The sequence below is a fragment of the Bos taurus genome, chromosome 1 (assembly GCF_002263795.3).
Source record: "Bos taurus isolate L1 Dominette 01449 registration number 42190680 breed Hereford chromosome 1, ARS-UCD2.0, whole genome shotgun sequence".
Lineage (NCBI taxonomy): Eukaryota > Metazoa > Chordata > Mammalia > Artiodactyla > Bovidae > Bos > Bos taurus.
This window is the reverse complement of record NC_037328.1, coordinates 157348304-157365791: the sequence shown is the minus strand read 5'-3', so window position 1 is coordinate 157365791 and position 17488 is coordinate 157348304. Positions and strand designations below refer to the sequence as shown.

General features: G+C 47.3%; 1 protein-coding gene across 2 annotated transcripts in view; it reads right to left on the bottom strand.

The window, feature by feature from the left end:
- Positions 1–17488, bottom strand: part of KAT2B (lysine acetyltransferase 2B) — a 98368-nt gene that overhangs the window by 9979 nt on the left and 70901 nt on the right. For both annotated transcript variants that reach the window (XM_024997590.2, XM_059889721.1), the window contains exons 10-13: positions 16324–16532; positions 14859–14985; positions 6932–7042; positions 3740–3883 (exon numbers count right to left, since the gene is read on the bottom strand). In XM_024997590.2, the coding sequence (XP_024853358.2) occupies positions 3740–3883; positions 6932–7042; positions 14859–14985; positions 16324–16532 (591 nt within the window). The remainder of the gene's footprint in view (positions 1–3739; positions 3884–6931; positions 7043–14858; positions 14986–16323; positions 16533–17488) is intronic.

Genomic DNA, 17488 nt, shown 5'->3' with positions numbered 1-17488 from the left:
AAGACTCCACACTTCCAACTAAGATCCCACCCAAAAAAGAAGAATTTCTGGAAACATGTATACAATGGAGTATTACTCAGCCATAAAAAAGAATGAAATAATGCCATTTGCAACTGGAAGGACCTAAAGATTATCATACTAACTGAAGCTGAGTCAGAGAAAGATAAATACCGTATGTTATCACTTATATGTGGAATCTAAAAAAGTGGACACAAATGAACTTATTTACAAAGCAGAAACAAACTCAGAAAACAAACTTACGATTACTAAAGGAGAGGAGGGGGGAATAAACTGAGGCTTTGGGATTAACAGAGGCACACTGCTATATAAAAAGCAGACAGTCAGCGAGGACCTACTGCATAGCAGAGGGAACTCTACTCGCTATTTCATAATATCTTACATGGGAAAAATCTAAAACAAATACATATATATGTCATTCACTTTGCTGTACACCTGGAACTAACACCAACATTGTCAATCAACTGTATTTCAGCTAAAATTTTTTTCAAAGAATCACAACGGCAATTTCTTAAATGAAGGCCTTCAGAAAACTTAATTTCAAACACAGCTTTAATGTTTTTCTCTCTTCACCAAGGATGCTTGCTCTCAGATGAGACAGTGCACGGGGCTTCCAACCCCCTCACGAGCACCTTGAGGCCACTGGTAATGGGGGGAGGGGGCTACCCGACCTCTCTAACCCTGAGGATCACTTTAGAGAAAGCAGACCTTCCAACCCCATTCTAGCCTCATATCTTCGCCTCCCTAGAAACTCTCTTCAGCTCATCACCATGTCTTCATCTCCCTCTCAAATCCATCTTTCGTTCCATTTTGGTCATTTTTCATCTTCCCAAACAGAGAACCAGGGGGCATATCAGCCACTTTTATAGTTCACCGAGTCGCAGGATGTCTCCCTACAAAACGCTGCTCTTCTTCACTCTTTGGCTCCTCCAAGCCCGGGGTCGCAGCTCACGTGTGAACCGAGCTTAAGCCGACCCTCCCCCAGCCCCACACACGCCCCCTGCTCTGTCCTGCCAGCTCCCGCCCCTCCACCCTTTCTCAGAGGCTCTCATCACGTGCACGCCTCGGGCTCCAGGTGCTCCGGCCCCGGGACCTCTTCCTGCAGGGCTCCGTCTGCCCGTGCTGACCGCCTTCTGGGCCTCCCGTCCTCACACGGGCCCCCTGGCCCCTGATGACGCAGGTGATGCTGGCCCTCTGCACTCCGGGTCGCCGTTCACCTGGCGCTCAGCCCCGCGGCTGCGGTCCTGGTCTCCCTCTGCACGCTGATCACAGCAACCACGCGGCCTCTGCGCCTGCGCCCCAGGGGGAAGGCTCACCGTCTGCCTGTCTGCTCCTGAGCACCATCCGTCCCTGCCTCCTCAGGGCCCTCCAGAGCTGGACTCAACACTTGTGACAGTCACATGAATTCTGTAGAGGTTACCAGGTAAATCCAAGAACCTCACTAGGGTGACTTCCAAGCTCTTTTAAAAGAAGAAGGTGAACAGCTACATTCAGGGGTGCCTGTTGGAGACACTGGAAGCTGAGGTGGGGGACCCAAGGGGACGGAGTGGAAGGGGGGCCCTGTCTTCTCCAATGCTGGGCTCCGCGGGATTTGAAGCAGCCCAGACAGAGGGTCCCCCGCCCAGGGGTCTGAACTCGGAGTCTGGGGACCCCGTGGGGTCCTGCTCCAGCCTCCACAGTTCGGGCACAAGGAGCGGGGCACCAGCTCCCAGCAGCCTTCTCAGAACTCCGTATCACACTGGAACCTCTGCCCAAGAAACAACAGACGCTGCTTCTATTTTCTAGTTTAATAAAAAGCCTTTGGCTCACTTCCGTGGGACGTGTACGGAGAAGTCTGAGCTACTTTAACTAAAAGGGAGACACTCACTGAGCACCTGTTCTTAGGACGCACCCTGAGAAGACGGGTCTATCTCTGCGATGTCAGAGACATCGACAAGGAACTAAGAACTGGAATGGAGGCACATGAGCAGAAACCAGGAAACAAAGACAGGCTTGAGGCAGATGTCTTTTTTGTTACTCACTAGAGAAAAGCATGGAGAAGGCACTGGCACCCACTCCAGTGCTCCTGCCTGGAGAATCCCAGGGACGGGGGAGCCTGGTGGGCTGCAGTCCATGGGGTCACGAAGAGTCGCGTCACTTTCCCTTTTCCCGTTCATGCACCGGAGAAGGAAATGGCACCCCACTCCAGTGCTCTTGCCTGGAAAATCCCAGGGACGGAGGAGCCTGGTAGGCTGCAATCCATGGGGTCGCTAGGAGTCGCGTCACTTTCCCTTTTCCTGTTCATGCATTGGAGAAGGAAATGGCAACCCACTCCAGTGTTCTTGCCCGGAGAATCCCAGGGATAGGGGAGCCTGGTGGGCTGCCGTCTATGGGGTCGCACAGAGTCGGACACGACTGAAGCGACTTAGCAGCAGCAGCAGCAGCAGAGAAAAGCACCTTTGACTGAATAACAGAAATATAAAGTGGGACTGGGCTTCCCAGGTGGCTCAGGGGGTCAAGTGTCCACCTACACTGCAGGAGACACAGGAGATATGAGTTGGATCCCTGTGAGATCTCCCCAGGAGATGCAAGTTGGGGAGATCCCCCGGAGGAGGTCCTGGCAACCCACTCCAGGGTTCTTGCCCGGAGAACCCCACGGTCAGAGGAGCTTGGGGGCTACAGTACATATGGTCGCAGAGACTCGGACTCGACCAAAGGAGGCTAACAGGACAGGTACAAAGCGGGAGTGATGTTGGGTGCGATTTCCCAGTTTTTGAACTCCAAGAACTAGGGGACCAGGAGGGTGATCCTGGGTTTAATATGTAAAGTTTATTCATTTAATAAGTGGCCTGTGTTGCTCTCGCCTAATTATGCTTTGTATGTTTCTTTTTCCTGTCTTACAGAAATATAAAACTTGTTACGTAATCAAATCCATCAACCTTCCCCTTTACCCCTTCTCTTTTAGTTCATACGCATAAAAGACTTGAGCCCAGTATCAGAGGACAAATCACTTGGGACTTCCCTGGGGGTCCCGTGGTTAAGACCCAGCACATCCACTGCAGGGGGCGTGAGTTCAACCCTTGGTCAGGGAACTAAGACTCTGCAAGCTGTGTGGTGTGGCCAAAAAAAGAATTCTCCCCAGATCACAAATCACTTAATATCTGGAAGCATACACTCTCAGAACTTACAATGGAAAAAAAAGGTGAATACTCACTAAGATAAATATGGAAGATGATGAGTAACTGAAGTTCAAATAAGTGGATCAAACTAGTGCTTGAGAAGTTCAAAGAGGAATGGACACAGGCAGAAGTGGTGTGTGTGTGTGTGTGTGTGTGTGTGTTTGAGTGTGTGCGCGCGTGAACTGGGAGAGGAAGTGGGTGAAGGATGAAGACACCACGTAAAAGGGTTAGCACATCAGTAACAGCCTAGCAGTTAGAAAAGGGATAAAGAGATGAGTCTGGGAAGAAGGCATGGGGCCAGCATGTAAAAGGCCTTGAAGGTAAAACCACTGTATTTTACAAGTTTTGCATTTTACACCAATTTAATAGGTATTGACCCCCGCTTCGAAGTGGTGATTTAGACAGGAGGTAAAGGATACCTTCACAGAAGAAATCCAGACAAACCAGAGCAAACTGAGGTCCTGGTGTCCATCAGACGCCCCCACACAGAGCCCAGGGGTGCACACTTTGCCCCAAAGGAGCCTGGCCTGTGCAGTGGGAACCCAAGTCGGCCACACGCTTACCTCCTTCTGCTTCTTAATGATGACAGAGAACTCCGTGTATGGGATCCGTGGATTTAGCTCACATCCCATTAAAGTGGCGCCTTCATAATCCTTGATGTAGCCAACATATTTGGTTTTAGGGATTTTAATTTCTTTGGAGAAACCCTGCAAAACCAGTAACTCCATTTAAAAAGGCCCTGAGCATCAAACACCCTGTCTGAGTGCGAGCTACGTGCGAGGCCTGGCTTGGTGCCGGCAGAGGTCCAAGCTCCTTTCCAACTATCCTGGGGATTAGCATGAAACTCCTCTAAGAAGTTCATCAAAAATCAAACCGTGCAAATAGGAAGCACTCCAACATAAAATAATAATAATAATCCTAGTAAAACACAGTATTAAAAATTCATTAACACAAATGGCTCTTAAGTAAAAATAAGATTTAATTTAGCATTAAATTGCATGCTTTCTCCCAAAGTAGACAGGGGGCCTCTAGGATGTTCTGGAAATCAACTAACAGTGAACCCTATTTTGAAAGCAAAATTTGTTCAAAAATATAGCAAGAAGAACCTTGATACTGAAGAAATGAAACACTTAATAGGCAAAAAACTTCCAGACCATCACAAGTGTGGCTGTTTCAGGGACATTAATGCTTTGCAATATATTCATTTATATACTTTAAGCTATAATAATAGGGAACATAGTCATATTATTTATAACAATTTTCCTTAAGGGTGTTTCAAATTTTTGTAGAAAATTAGTTGGGACTTCAGTTTCCTGCCTCCTGTTTCAGTAAAAACTTATTTTCCAAGCACTTATTGCCATCAGCCTCAGAGAGGACCACAGACGCAGACAGGTCATTGAAAAAAGAATGGAGAGACTCACATGGAAGCATACACACCGCCACGTGTAAAATAATAACCAGTGAGAACTTTCTGTGTGACTCAGGGAACCCGAACTGGGGCTCCGCAACTCCCCAGAGCGGTGGGGAGGGGTGGGCGGTGGGAGGCAGGTGAGGACGGAGGAGCCAACGTGAGCCTGCGCGGATCCACGTGATGCGGAGGACGCCAGCCCAGGAATGGGAAGCAATCTTCCTTCATTAAAAATAAATCCGTTTCGGGGGCGGGGGGGATGGGGGGGCAGGAAGCATGGCTGAGGGCTTCCCTGGTGGCTCTGCGGTACAGAATCTGCCTGCAGATGCAGAAACACAGGTTGGCTCCCTGGTCCAGGAAGGTCCCGCTGCGCCCGCGCTCCAGGACCGTGCGCTCCAGGACCGTGCGCTCCAGGACCGTGCGCTCCAGGACCGTGCGCTCCAGGACCGTGCGCTCCAGGACCGTGCGCTCCAGGACCGTGCGCTCCAGGACCGTGCGCTCCAGGACCGTGCGCTCCAGAGCCTGCGCCCTGCAACCAGCGCAGGTCCCCCGGAGCCGGGGCCACGGGGAAGGATGCCCGCTCGCAGCAGCTCAGAGAAGCCGGCGCAGCGACAGGCAGCACAGCCAGAGACAAATTAATGAAAACTTCCTAATCTTTTCCTAAAAAAAGAATCCTGGCTGTTACTGTCTCTGCAGTGTAGGTACAGCCTGGGAAAGCTCACACTCAAGTCGCAGTATTTAATGCCACTGAGTTCTCTCTAGTGAGTTTTACTAGAAAAGTTACCAAATGCATCCCAAAAAATGAGAAGAAAGTAAAAAGGTTAATTATCTGACATTGGAGGGAAAGCTTTTTAGTCATATGTATAAGGACTTATATTTTTCAAAGAGGTTAACAGATTTTATATAATAAAATCTGTAAAGTTCTGTACATTGAAAAAAAGCCATAAGTAATGCTGAAACAGACAAGTAGGGGAGAAAAATCATAAAAGGTTACTACTCTCATATCCTTATATATGAGTTCTCATAAATCAACAGAAAAATAAATATTTTAATAGAAAGAGAGGCAAAATACAATGAAGTGGCAATTCAAAAAAAGAAGTGCAAAGGGTCAATAAATAAGGAAAAACAGGCCAAATCTCAAAATAATCAAATAAACGCAAACATGGGCAATTTGTTACCTAGGAAAGGGCTAAAAAAATTGCTTTTTCAACCAGCTCCTTTCCTGAGCCCTTTACATGCTGCTGACAGGAGCAGAGATTGTTACAGGATCTGTCATTATTCACTGCAGTGCATAGCAAAACATTAGACACGCCTGGAAGCCCACACGCACACATGGACACTTATTTGCAAAAAACACATAAATGTTCCCTAAATGTGGGACTGGTGTGAGAAATCAGTTTCCATTTCTACAACAATTCAGAGAACCATCAAAACTCATAATCTAAAAATCAGACTATATTAAGTAAAAAAGGCAATTAATTAAACTGTATATAGCATGAGCCAATTTTCTGTTTATATATACACAAACACACACAGAGAAAAAAACATCGGAAGGGTATCTGTCAAAACATTAACAGTCAATTTCTCTGGGTGGTGGAATCACGTGCAATTTTTCTCTTTTTTTTGGAGTTTTATTTCATTTTCCAATTTAATTTTCCAGTTATATTTCTACAATAACTATACATTACTTTTGTCATCAAAAAAGTAAACGGAAAATGTTTAGGAACCTAGAATTATAAAGCACTATTAAAAAACACGTAGCAGGGACTTCCCTCGTGGTCCAGTGGTTCAGACACCACTCTTCCACTGCAGGGGCTTTACACCAGGTCGGGGAAGGAGGGTCCCACATACGGAGTCATAAGGGCAAAGAAACCGAAGAATCAGAGAGCTGATACGAAACTTCTGGTAGAAAGAACGAAGATGCGGCCAAGCACCCAGCCGCCTATGTGCTGACGGAGCAGGAGTGTCGGGAGCCCTCTGTAGCATCAGAACCTCCTCTCTGCCATCAGAAACACACTGCCTTCCAGAGATTAAATCTATTTCTCTCATTCAGGGCGAACTCCAGTCCCCCAACGTGAATCTCTCCTCAGCCTGGGGAGACCCCGTTTTAGAATGTTAGGATGCGACAGTGCACTCCACTCACAGATGACATCCCTTCACTCACTCAGACATTTATTTTGTACTGATGGTGTGCTGGTCACACTCTCTAATCCAGGCTGAGGCTTACCTCTGGCTTAGGGCTTGCAAAATAAATGTCCTGGGGGGAGGACTTATTTGCATGAAAGCTACTTGAGTGCATATCAAGAAAAGGAAGGACAGAACAGGTTTGCACAGCCACAAAACCCACCTGCTTCTTGAAATATCCAATTGCGTATTCATCTGCGTAGGTGAGGAAGTTCAGGATGTCGTGTTTTATGTGGTATTCCTTCAAGTGGTTCATCAGGTGTGTTCCATAGCCCTAAGGGCAAGTCAGCATGCAGACAAATATATTAGGTTCTGGACAAAAGAAAGTCCCACATTTCACTGAGAAATACTGGCAACTTTAGGAGTATGTATTACCAGTGTAATACCAACACCTTGAGTATTGGTATTGGTTCTTGAGTTTCTGAACTTTGAAAATGAGCCAAAAAATTCAAAATCCTTGGATCAAGATACAATCATCACTTGAAAACATAAGTTTCTGGCTCTTAGAAAAGAATATACCAAAGCTACAAGCTGCTCATTCACACCTAGAGGCTACAGGCTGAATATTAATAAAGAGGTGTCTGGAGTAAATATTGATCATGAATTTCTGCTTATGCTTAGAGTATTTGAGAACCTGAGATCAAAAGAGCAATGAAAATGAGAAGGGCTAACCTTTTCTAGAATATTAACTAATCCAAGTGTTTCCTATATACAACAAATCAGCAATCCTTCCAAAGAATTGTATCATCACACACAAAGGATCTTCAACTTGGTCTTTTCAGACCTTTCCCAGCAAAGTCTGAGGAGCCCCGAAGCTCTGAGTGAGACTAAGAACAGTGACAGCAGATGGGATGGTTGGACGGCATCACCGATTCGACGGACGTGAATTTGGGCAACTCTCGGAGATGGTGAGGGACAGGGAGGCCTGGTGTGCTGCAGTCCATGGGGTCATGAAGAGTTGGACGTGACTTAGCAACTGAACAACAGCAGTGAAAACAGTGAACAATGTTGAATAAATTAATGATTGAAATATGAAAAAAAAAAGTAAACAAGTTTTTTGGTGATGGACAAAGCTTAAAGAAAATGTACAGATTTAAAGGGATGGTTTGAGAATCTAATAAAAGATGAAAGTAAACCCAGACACGAATACCATTACATCAGTATTTTAGAATATGACGACATGTTTTTCTAAAGAACTCAAAGAGGCTCACAGCTATGACGTCATGGAACCTCAGCACCACAGGGAGAAGGGTCTTGGGAAGTCATTTGCCTAATTCTTCCCCATGTGAAGCTAGGAGTCTCCTGCCATCTACCTCGGGGAGGTCAGCTGCTAGAAAACCCCCAGCTTAGGGTGCTCGCTGAGTCCTTGGGCCAGTTCATATTCAGCCGCTGTTGTGGTTGGGAAGTTCTTTCTAATTTTCACCTGTGATCTGATCCCTTGCTCTTTCTACCTATTGACCTTAGTTCTGCTCCGAGAGTACAGTGGCTCTTCCCTGCTCTTCACAACTCCCCAAGCTTCACCTGTGATCTGATCCCTTGCTCTTTCTACCTACTGACCTTAGTTCTGCTCCGAGAGTACAGTGACTCTTCCCTGCTCTTCACAACTCCCCAAGCCCTTGGAAATCACCCACGCCCATCCCTGCCGCCCAGGTCCCAGGTCCAGCCTCATCGAGGCTTCAGTCCTGCCTCGCACGCACGACTGGAAGACCCTATCTCAAGTTACTCGTATCTTTCAAGGCTTGCTCCTGTGTAACAATACACTTCTAAAGCACGGATCCCAAGACCAAGCATAATAATATCCAGGGGAGGATCTGTCCAGTATGCAGGAAAAGAGTACAACCGTCTCCCTATTTTGGAAATTATTCTCCCGTTGGTATTAACCATAGACATGTTAGCTTTTCCCAAAGATATCACAATACTGACACACTTCAAATCTGAATATAACTCAGATTAAAGGATGAAGGAAACCTCTCTTAAGGAGAAGAGAGTGAAATGGGGAAAATAAACATATAAACTCATAATTACAGTATACAACTAGCTGTTCAATACGGCAACAACTAGTCATGTGTAGCTACTGAGCAATGGAAATATGACAAATCCAAATTGAGGTGTGCAAGTATAAAACACACACCACGAAAAAAAACCTCTAACCAAGTTTATTACATATTGAAATGACAGTACTTGGGACACGTTCAGTTAAATAGAAAACGTCTGCAAAACAGAAACAGAGACAGACAGAGAGAACAAACGTACGGACAGCAAGTGGGGAAGGGCGATGGGACGGACCGGGAGACTGGGGGTGGGATTTCTGCTTTATACGAAAACGTATTTGTACATGACCTACAACATTAAATATTATTTTTGAAGAAAAGTTGGGGGGGGGACTGGAGAAAAGGGAAGGATTTGCTACTTCGTGTGCAGAGGAATAGTAATGTCTGGGGATGAGTAAGAAACACGTCTTCTGATGAAACCTAGATGCGGCTGATGGAAGAGAGAGAGGCTTTTGCTGTATACGCCGCCTTGTAAGGAGCTAATAGAACTGTTAGAATCCCACGGGCTCCTCTGTCCATGGGAGCCTCCAGGCAGGAATGCTGAAGTGGGTTGTCATGCCCTTCTCCAGGGGGTCTTCCCAATCCAGGGATCAAACTTGAGTCTCCTGTGCCTCCTGCATTGCAGGCAGATTCTCTACCTCTGCACCTCCAGGGGTTCTCTTTGTTGTATTTCCAGCATGCAAATCAATCCCAGGTGCCTGGTATATACTCAATAACTATCAGATGATAGTTTTCCCCTGGGAACTTCTAGAACCAATAGTCTGCACTTTTTCATCTTACTATATCACTGACATTGTTAGTAGATTTATCAGAGGATGAGATGGTTGGATGGCATCACCAACTCAATGGACATGAGTCTGAGTGAACTCCGGGAGTCGGTGATGGACAGGGAGGCCTGGCGTGCTGCAGTCCGTGGGGCTGCAAAGAGTTGGACATGACTGAGCGACTGAACTGAACTGAATAGAACTATACATTTTCTCCCCTTCACCCACAATCCAAGAATTTTACTCAAAAAGAACAGTAATGGTTCTGTTGTTAGTAGCGTCTCAAACTTTGCATGGATAGTCTTTATCACTGGCCACTGATTCATCACCTCTCCAAAGAACTTTCAGATTCCAGCTGCTTGTGAGGAGGGGCTATCTTTCGTCTTGAATCCTGTGTGCCTAGTATTGTGACCAGCAGTCGCAGAACCGCAAATACCTGCTTGTTTAAAGAAGTGGTAACAGAGTCAAGCCATTATATGCAGAAATGCTTGGATTTTCACCCCAGCACCGTCTCCCTTCTCTGCATGCCTTTATTTTCAACTGTCGTGGGCTCCCCTGATAGCTCAGTTGGTAAAGAATCCAATGCAATGGATCCGATCCAATCCAATCCAATCCTCCTGCAAGGAAATGGATCCGATCCAATCCAATCCAATCCAATCCTCCTGCAAGGCAGGAGACCCCAGTTCGATTCCTGGATCGGGAAGATCATCTAGAGAAGGGATAGGCTACCCGCTCCAGTGTTCTTGGTTTTCCCTCGTGGCTCAGCTGATAAAGAATCTTCCTGCAGTGTAGGAGACCTGGGTTCAATCCCTGGGTTGGGAAGATACCCTGGAGAAGGGAAAGGTTACCCTCTCCAGGATTCTGTCCTGGAGAATTCCACTGCCTGTATAGCCAGTCCATGCGGTCGCAGAGTCGGACATGACTGAGCAACTTTCACTTCACTTCACCTGTCACCAAAAGGGTTCCTTTCCAAATCCACCTGGTAACTTCAGTGTTTCTTCAAATACTTATTATGGTTAAATAAGTATCAGCCCCGTAACTTTAAAGTTGCATATAATATCAAAACCAAATAGTTAGATAATCTATTTTAAAACCAGGTTAGGAGCTTTAAGTAAATTCTCAAATGTTATCTTGCATGTGTTCTGAGCAAGATAAATTCACACAAAAATCTTATTTGAAGCATTACAGAAATTTATATATAAGCTTAAGTCTCCAAAATGAGTGGATGCAAATTTTAAAGTACCATTTAGCCCAGATTTTTAATACCTCAAATCAAAATTGTAAACCTCCGCTTATGATCTTGCTGTTTTCACAAGTAAGTACTAGCAGCACTGGCTTCCACCAGGTTCACCCACTCTATCTAGTTTTTAAAGATTAATCTTCATTTGCTAAAACTACTTTCAAGACTTCCCTGGTGGCTCAGATGGTAAAGCGTCTTGCTTACCATGCGGGAAACCTGGGTTTGATCCCTGAGTCGGGAAGATCCCCTGGAGAAAGAAATGGCAACCCACTCCAGTACTCTTGCCTGGAAAATCCCATGGACAGAGAAGCGTGGTGGGCTACAGTCCACGGGGTCGCAAAGAGTCAGACACGACTGAGCCACTTCACTTCACTTCACTTCACTTTCAAGTCACTTACAAAAAATGGCTTTTCTTTTCATTTTTCCTGCTCAGTTTGTGATATTTGGCCACCTTCCTTCAAGTCTTTAGAAAATTACATGGTTTGGGGGAAAAAACATATACTGCCCTTCTGGGAAGCAGTAAGACAAAGCACCCAATTCATATTCAACACCTTTAGTTTCCCTCTGGACCTAAGAGTGTCCAAGGCAACCTTAGCCAACCTTTCCAAACAAGTTGCTTGGTGTAGCTTTCTGTGCAAACAAACATTACGCAATCTTCTGAAATTATAAACCAAGGGCATATTTTCAAGTTCCTCTCCCTACGAAAAGCCCAACCAAATTTTCTTTTTAAGCGAGTTCCTAAACTCTGGACCCCTGGAATTGTTTCTCAGTTTGGCTATGGGGAAGTGAACCTGTGACAAGCACAGCGACCACACCACCTGAAGACACACCGCCAAAGCGCCCTAACACGGGGCAGAGGTCAGCCTCACGCAGCTGTGCGCCCGCACCTGCCCCCGCCAGAAGGGCGAATGTGACACTGGTGCGTTTTGTCTGCCCTTGGACGCTTCGCGCGGTGAGTCAACGTCAAAAGCCCCATTTGTGCTTTCTGAGAGGAGACCACAGCTGTTGTAATTGACACGGCGACTGTGACACAGAGGAGAGCTGTTAATGAAGCCAAAAGCACCCTCAGCGCCGGCTGCGGCCCCCAGGCCAAGCACGATTCCTTCCAGAGATCATCCGTCTCGGCTTCTGTATCTGGCACTGCTTCATGGTAACTGAAGAAGGCAACAGTGTCCTTAGGCCCCATTGTCCAAGCCCAGAGAGCCCGAGTCCAGAGCGAGACAGGTGCAGCGTATAACACACTGTGGATTTCAGAGACTCACACAAACCAAAATGCAAACGGTCTCCATGATTCTTGGACACCGAGTGCCGCTGCAATGACAGCACTTCCGATATACTGAGTAAAATAAGGAATCTGTTTTTAGAACACTTTCGCGTATCTTCAACGTAGCTAACAAAACATTTAAACTCACGTATGTGGCTGATGTGCGCACGTGTTAAAGACCACTGGACAGCACTGCCTTAGACTCCAGTAATTTATCTCAGTAGCTTCTGAATCCTGCACTTCTTATCTTTCCACCAATTGCCATATTTTTGCCTGACTTTAGGACTCCCCAAGTACCAAATGAATAACACTCTGAAGACATGTTTCTGGTTCCGCTTTCATAAAAGCAACTGAGTAGGTTACAACATCATCTGTATCTTCCTGCCAACGAGGAGTCTGGTCTATTCCAGGAAGATGGCAAACCAACCACACTGTCAGCACGACAGTCTGGTTCCTGGGGAGGGACTTGTGCCAAGGACAGCTGGGACGGCGGATCAGAGTCACACACTCACAGAGCAGACTCACACTCACACAGGTCAGAATCACACTCACAACCAACACACACTCACAGGCAGACCACCCACAGGTCAAATCACACACCAACCAATCACACACTCACAGAGCAGACTCACACTCACACAGATCAGTCTCTCACACTGACACGGATCAGTCTCTCACACTCACACATCAGAATCACACACATAGACCAGACTCTCACACTCACACAGATCCATCTCTCACACACACACAGATCACTCTCACACACTCACAGACCAGACTCACACTCACACAGGTCAGAATCACACACACTCACAGACCAGACTCACACTCACACAGATCCGTCTCTCACACTCACACAGATCAGTCTCTCACACTCACACATCAGAATCACACACATAGATCAGACTCACACTCACACAGATCCATCTCTCACACACATAAATCACTCTCACACTCACAGATCAGACTCTCACACTCACACAGATCCATCTCTCACACACTCACAGATCAGTCTCTCACACTCACACAGATCAGACTGTCACACACAGGTCAGAATCACACACACTCACAGATCCATCTCTCACACTCACACAGATCCGTCTCTCACACACACACATCAGAATCACACACACAGATCAGACTCTCACACTCAGATCCACCTCTCACACACACACAGATCAGAATCACACACACTCACAGATCAGACTCACACTTACACAGATCTGTCTCTCACACTCACACAGATCCGTCTCACACACACTCACAGATCAGTCTCTCACACTCACACAAATCAGTCTCTCACACTGACACAAAGCCTCACACACTCACAGATCAATCTCTCACACACATTACAGATTAGTGTCTCAACTCACACAGATCCGTCTCTCACACACTCACAGATCAGAATCACACACACACAGATCCATCTCTCACTCACACAGATCCATCTCTCACACACAGATCCGTCTCTTACACTCACACAGATCCATCTCTCACTCACACAGATCAGACTCTCACACTCACACATATCCACCTCTCACACTCACACAGATCAGACTCTCACACTCACACATATCCGCCTCTCACAGTCACACAGATCAGACTCTCACACACACACAGATCAGAATCACACACACTCACAGATCAGACTCACACACACACAATCAGAATCACACACACTCACAGATCCATCTCTCACACTCACACAGATCCGTCTCTCACACTCACACAGATCAGTCTCTCACACTCACACAGATCAGACTCTAACACACACACATCAGAATCACACACACAGATCAGACTCTCACACTCACACAGATCAGACTCACACACACACAGATCAGACTCTAACACACTCACAGATCAGACTCTCACACTCACACAGATCCGTCTCTCACACTCACACAGATCCGTCTCACACACACTCACAGATCAGTCTCTCACAATCACACGAATCAGTCTCTCACACTCACACAAATCAGCCTCACACACTCACAGATCAGTCTCTCACACACATTACAGATCAGTGTCTCACACTCACACAGATCCGCCTCTCACACTCACAAAGATCCATCTCTCACTCACACGGATCCATCTCTCACACACACACAGATCCGTCTCTCACACACTCACACAAATCAGTCTCTCACACAATCACACAGATCCGTCTCTCACACACTCACACAGATCAGAATCACACACACACTCACACAGTCGCTCACACACTCACACTCCCCAAAAGACCACATTCCAAACCTTGCCTGAGTATTTCTGAAACTCATATATTTATTCAAATTTTTCGTGAATTCCCCGACAGCATTTCTTTAGTCCTTGACCCCCAACTTCAGGCACAAGGTCATAAGGAATCTTCCTGAGGTCTGAGCCACCTCAGTCCTCTCCCTAACCTACACAGCACCCCACCCCTTCTGGTGGTGCCACGTGCCCAGGCGTGTGTGGACACGTCTGTATATGGAAATCGCCGGCGCCACCGAGAGTGTTCTCAGACACCTCTTCACAAGCCACAAACAAACCCTGACCTGCTCCTGGGGCGTCCTGGTGTCCCTGGCCCCAGCCCCGAGGTCCGGCAAAGCCCAGTGGAGCCTGACTGTGGGTATACGGAAGCAGGTGCCTTCCACACACACACACACACACTCGCGATGAGAGGATGCTCCTCAGAGAGTCCAGGGCTCTCTGGACGTGGAGACCCTGCCACACTCTGCCGCTTCTGCACCACATCCTGCGTTTCTTCTGAGACCCTGCGTGAGCCTTACCTTGACTTGTTCGTTAGAGGTTACAGCGCAGAAAACAATCTCTGTGAAGCCCTGGGACGGGAACATCCGGAAGCAGATACCGCCAATGACACGGCCATCTTTGATTAAAGCAAGGGTTTTGTGTTTCCTGGAAGAATAAGATTGCACCACTGTCTCACCTCCTGTTTGGGGGGTCCCTCACTAACCAGTCAGGAAAACTGGAAGGGAGGGGGGGTTCCTTCTTGATTTTTCCAGGGAAACCCCTCTAGTGGATTCTCTAAGTAGAACATTCTCTAAGTGGATGTCTTAGAGCAAGCATGCCTCCTGAGATATCCCCAGAGTGTCCATGAAGACAAGCACCAGCCACCTGAGGGGGTCTGAGCCCCCAGACGAAGAACAGCGCCTATGGACAGGCGCTGACAGGCGCTGAGACAGGGTCACGTCCGACGCCCGCGAGCCGGGGGAGCAAATGCCAGGGACGTGGGCACACGCTTCTGAAGAGTTCACTCTCATTCAGAAATACCACAGAAGTTATAAGGAAACGAAAACACAATCCACCTGCACGATTTGCTAAAACCTGCCTTCCAGAATCCCGTCAGGCCTTCTGCCTAAAACGTCACTCTGAACAGTCACGGGCACGGGTCACAGTCCACACAGGCGACTGGGCTCTAAATGTTAAAATGCATTCAATTACGGAAGCTTCCTTTCCTGTCTTTTCCTTTGCTTTAATGCAATGGATGATCAAAGTTAACCTAACACCACAATAATCTTGCCAGGGCTTACAGACTCAGGCAAGAATGGAAACTACTTAAGATGCCAAAATCAGAATATTTGACTATGAGAAAATTGGGACATCCTCTTAATGTTTATATATTCCTTCACTGATGCAATGAATGAAGCACAGGATGGTCACTGGCAGCTTAAAATATAAAGCCTCGTCACCGGCAGCTTAAAATATAAAGCCTCATTAACAAAAAATTGATCAGCTGCTGGAAAACTAATCTGAACGCCTGTGGCTGTGGCCATGCCTGTGACATCACTCTCTCTGCACAGCTGACAAGCAGCAGCAGGACTTGGTGGGTGACTGTGACTGACTTTTACTACCCGAGTGGTTCCTCTTTCATTTAAAAAGGAGAGTGAAGTCCTTGATGGTCCAGTGAAGACCTAACCTTTCAACACAGAGGGTGGGATCAAACCCCTATTTGATTCCTGACCAGGGAGCTGAGATTACACGTGCCTCAGGGCGAAAAAACAAAAACATAAGACAGAAACAATATTGCAACAAATTCAAAAGAGACTTTAAAAATGATCCACATCAAAAAAAAATCTTGAAAGCTGGTTCACGTTGATGTTTGGTAGAAACCGACACAATTCTGTAAAGCAATCATCCTTCAATTAAAAATAAATAATTTAAGTAAAAAAAAAAAAAGAATGCATTTTACAAAATAAATCAGGAAAGTGGAAAGCAGAGCGGGGCACGACTCACGGGTCGAAGACGAGCCGGGTGATGTACTCCTTGGGCATACGCGGCAGCTGGTGCGAGAACACGTTCTGCAGCCCTACCAGCCACATGAGCACCTTCTTGTTGGGCTTCTGGCTCAGGGAGTTGCCCACCACGTGGAACTCGATTACACCCCTCCGCTCCTCAAGCCTGGCCGCCTCGTCCCTGGCCGAGTGCGCCGACAGAAAGTTGGTCTGGGAGCAGGAGAGAGGAGGTTACACAGAGCCCCTCCCTAAGACAGAAGGGACAGTCCACAGCAGTGCCTCTCCTCCGTGTGCTAGGACGATGTGTATTTGTGGGTTTCGGGGTCCCAACCAATAACACATAAGCCATGAAAAGACAGCCTCCCGCGTGTCCACGGAGACTTGGTACAGACCAGGAGTCACCAGGCTTTCTCTGAAGGGCCAAACAGCTCATGTTTGGATCTGCAAGTCAGGAGGCCTCTGCGGCAGCTCCAGACACTGCAGCGGGGTGAACGTGGCCGGGACCACGCAGACACTGTCGTGAGAAGAACCCGCTGGGACCACGCGGACACCAAGGCAGGGAGAACGCGCCGGGACCACGCGGACACCGCGGCGGGGAGAATGCGCCAGGACCACGCGGACATGTGTGGGCAGGGCAGAGCGCCCGAGGACTTGATTTAATGGGGGAGGCAGCCTGTGTCTGTCCTGTGCGCTACAGCCTGCCAGTCCTTGGTTTTGGGAATCCCGTCTGGCTGAGCACCCTTGGGATCCCAGACCCCAAATTCTCCCTGAAGACCCACGACTGGCAGTCACATCTATACTACCAGCACCTCTTTTTCAGAGGAAGAGAGGCTTCTTTGAAAGGAGTCATGTTGACCACTCTCAACCAAGCTGGCAGTACAACCTCCTACCAACACCTGCGCCCCATCCTATCTAACCCACGCAGTCGGGTGCAGGTCAGTGTTCAACAAACAGACCTCCAAGGCAGAAGGGCCAGCTGCTGGCACACGCCCGCTTCACTGGTCTGTGGCTGATGCTGGAGGCCCATGTGCCACTGCGGCCAACACGTTTAAATTCCTGAGAATTTAACAGTTGCCTTGTGTGTACCAGTACAAGGCGACTTCAAGACACTACTAAATCCACCCAACAAATCCTGAAATGTGTGACTATATCTACACTTCACAGAT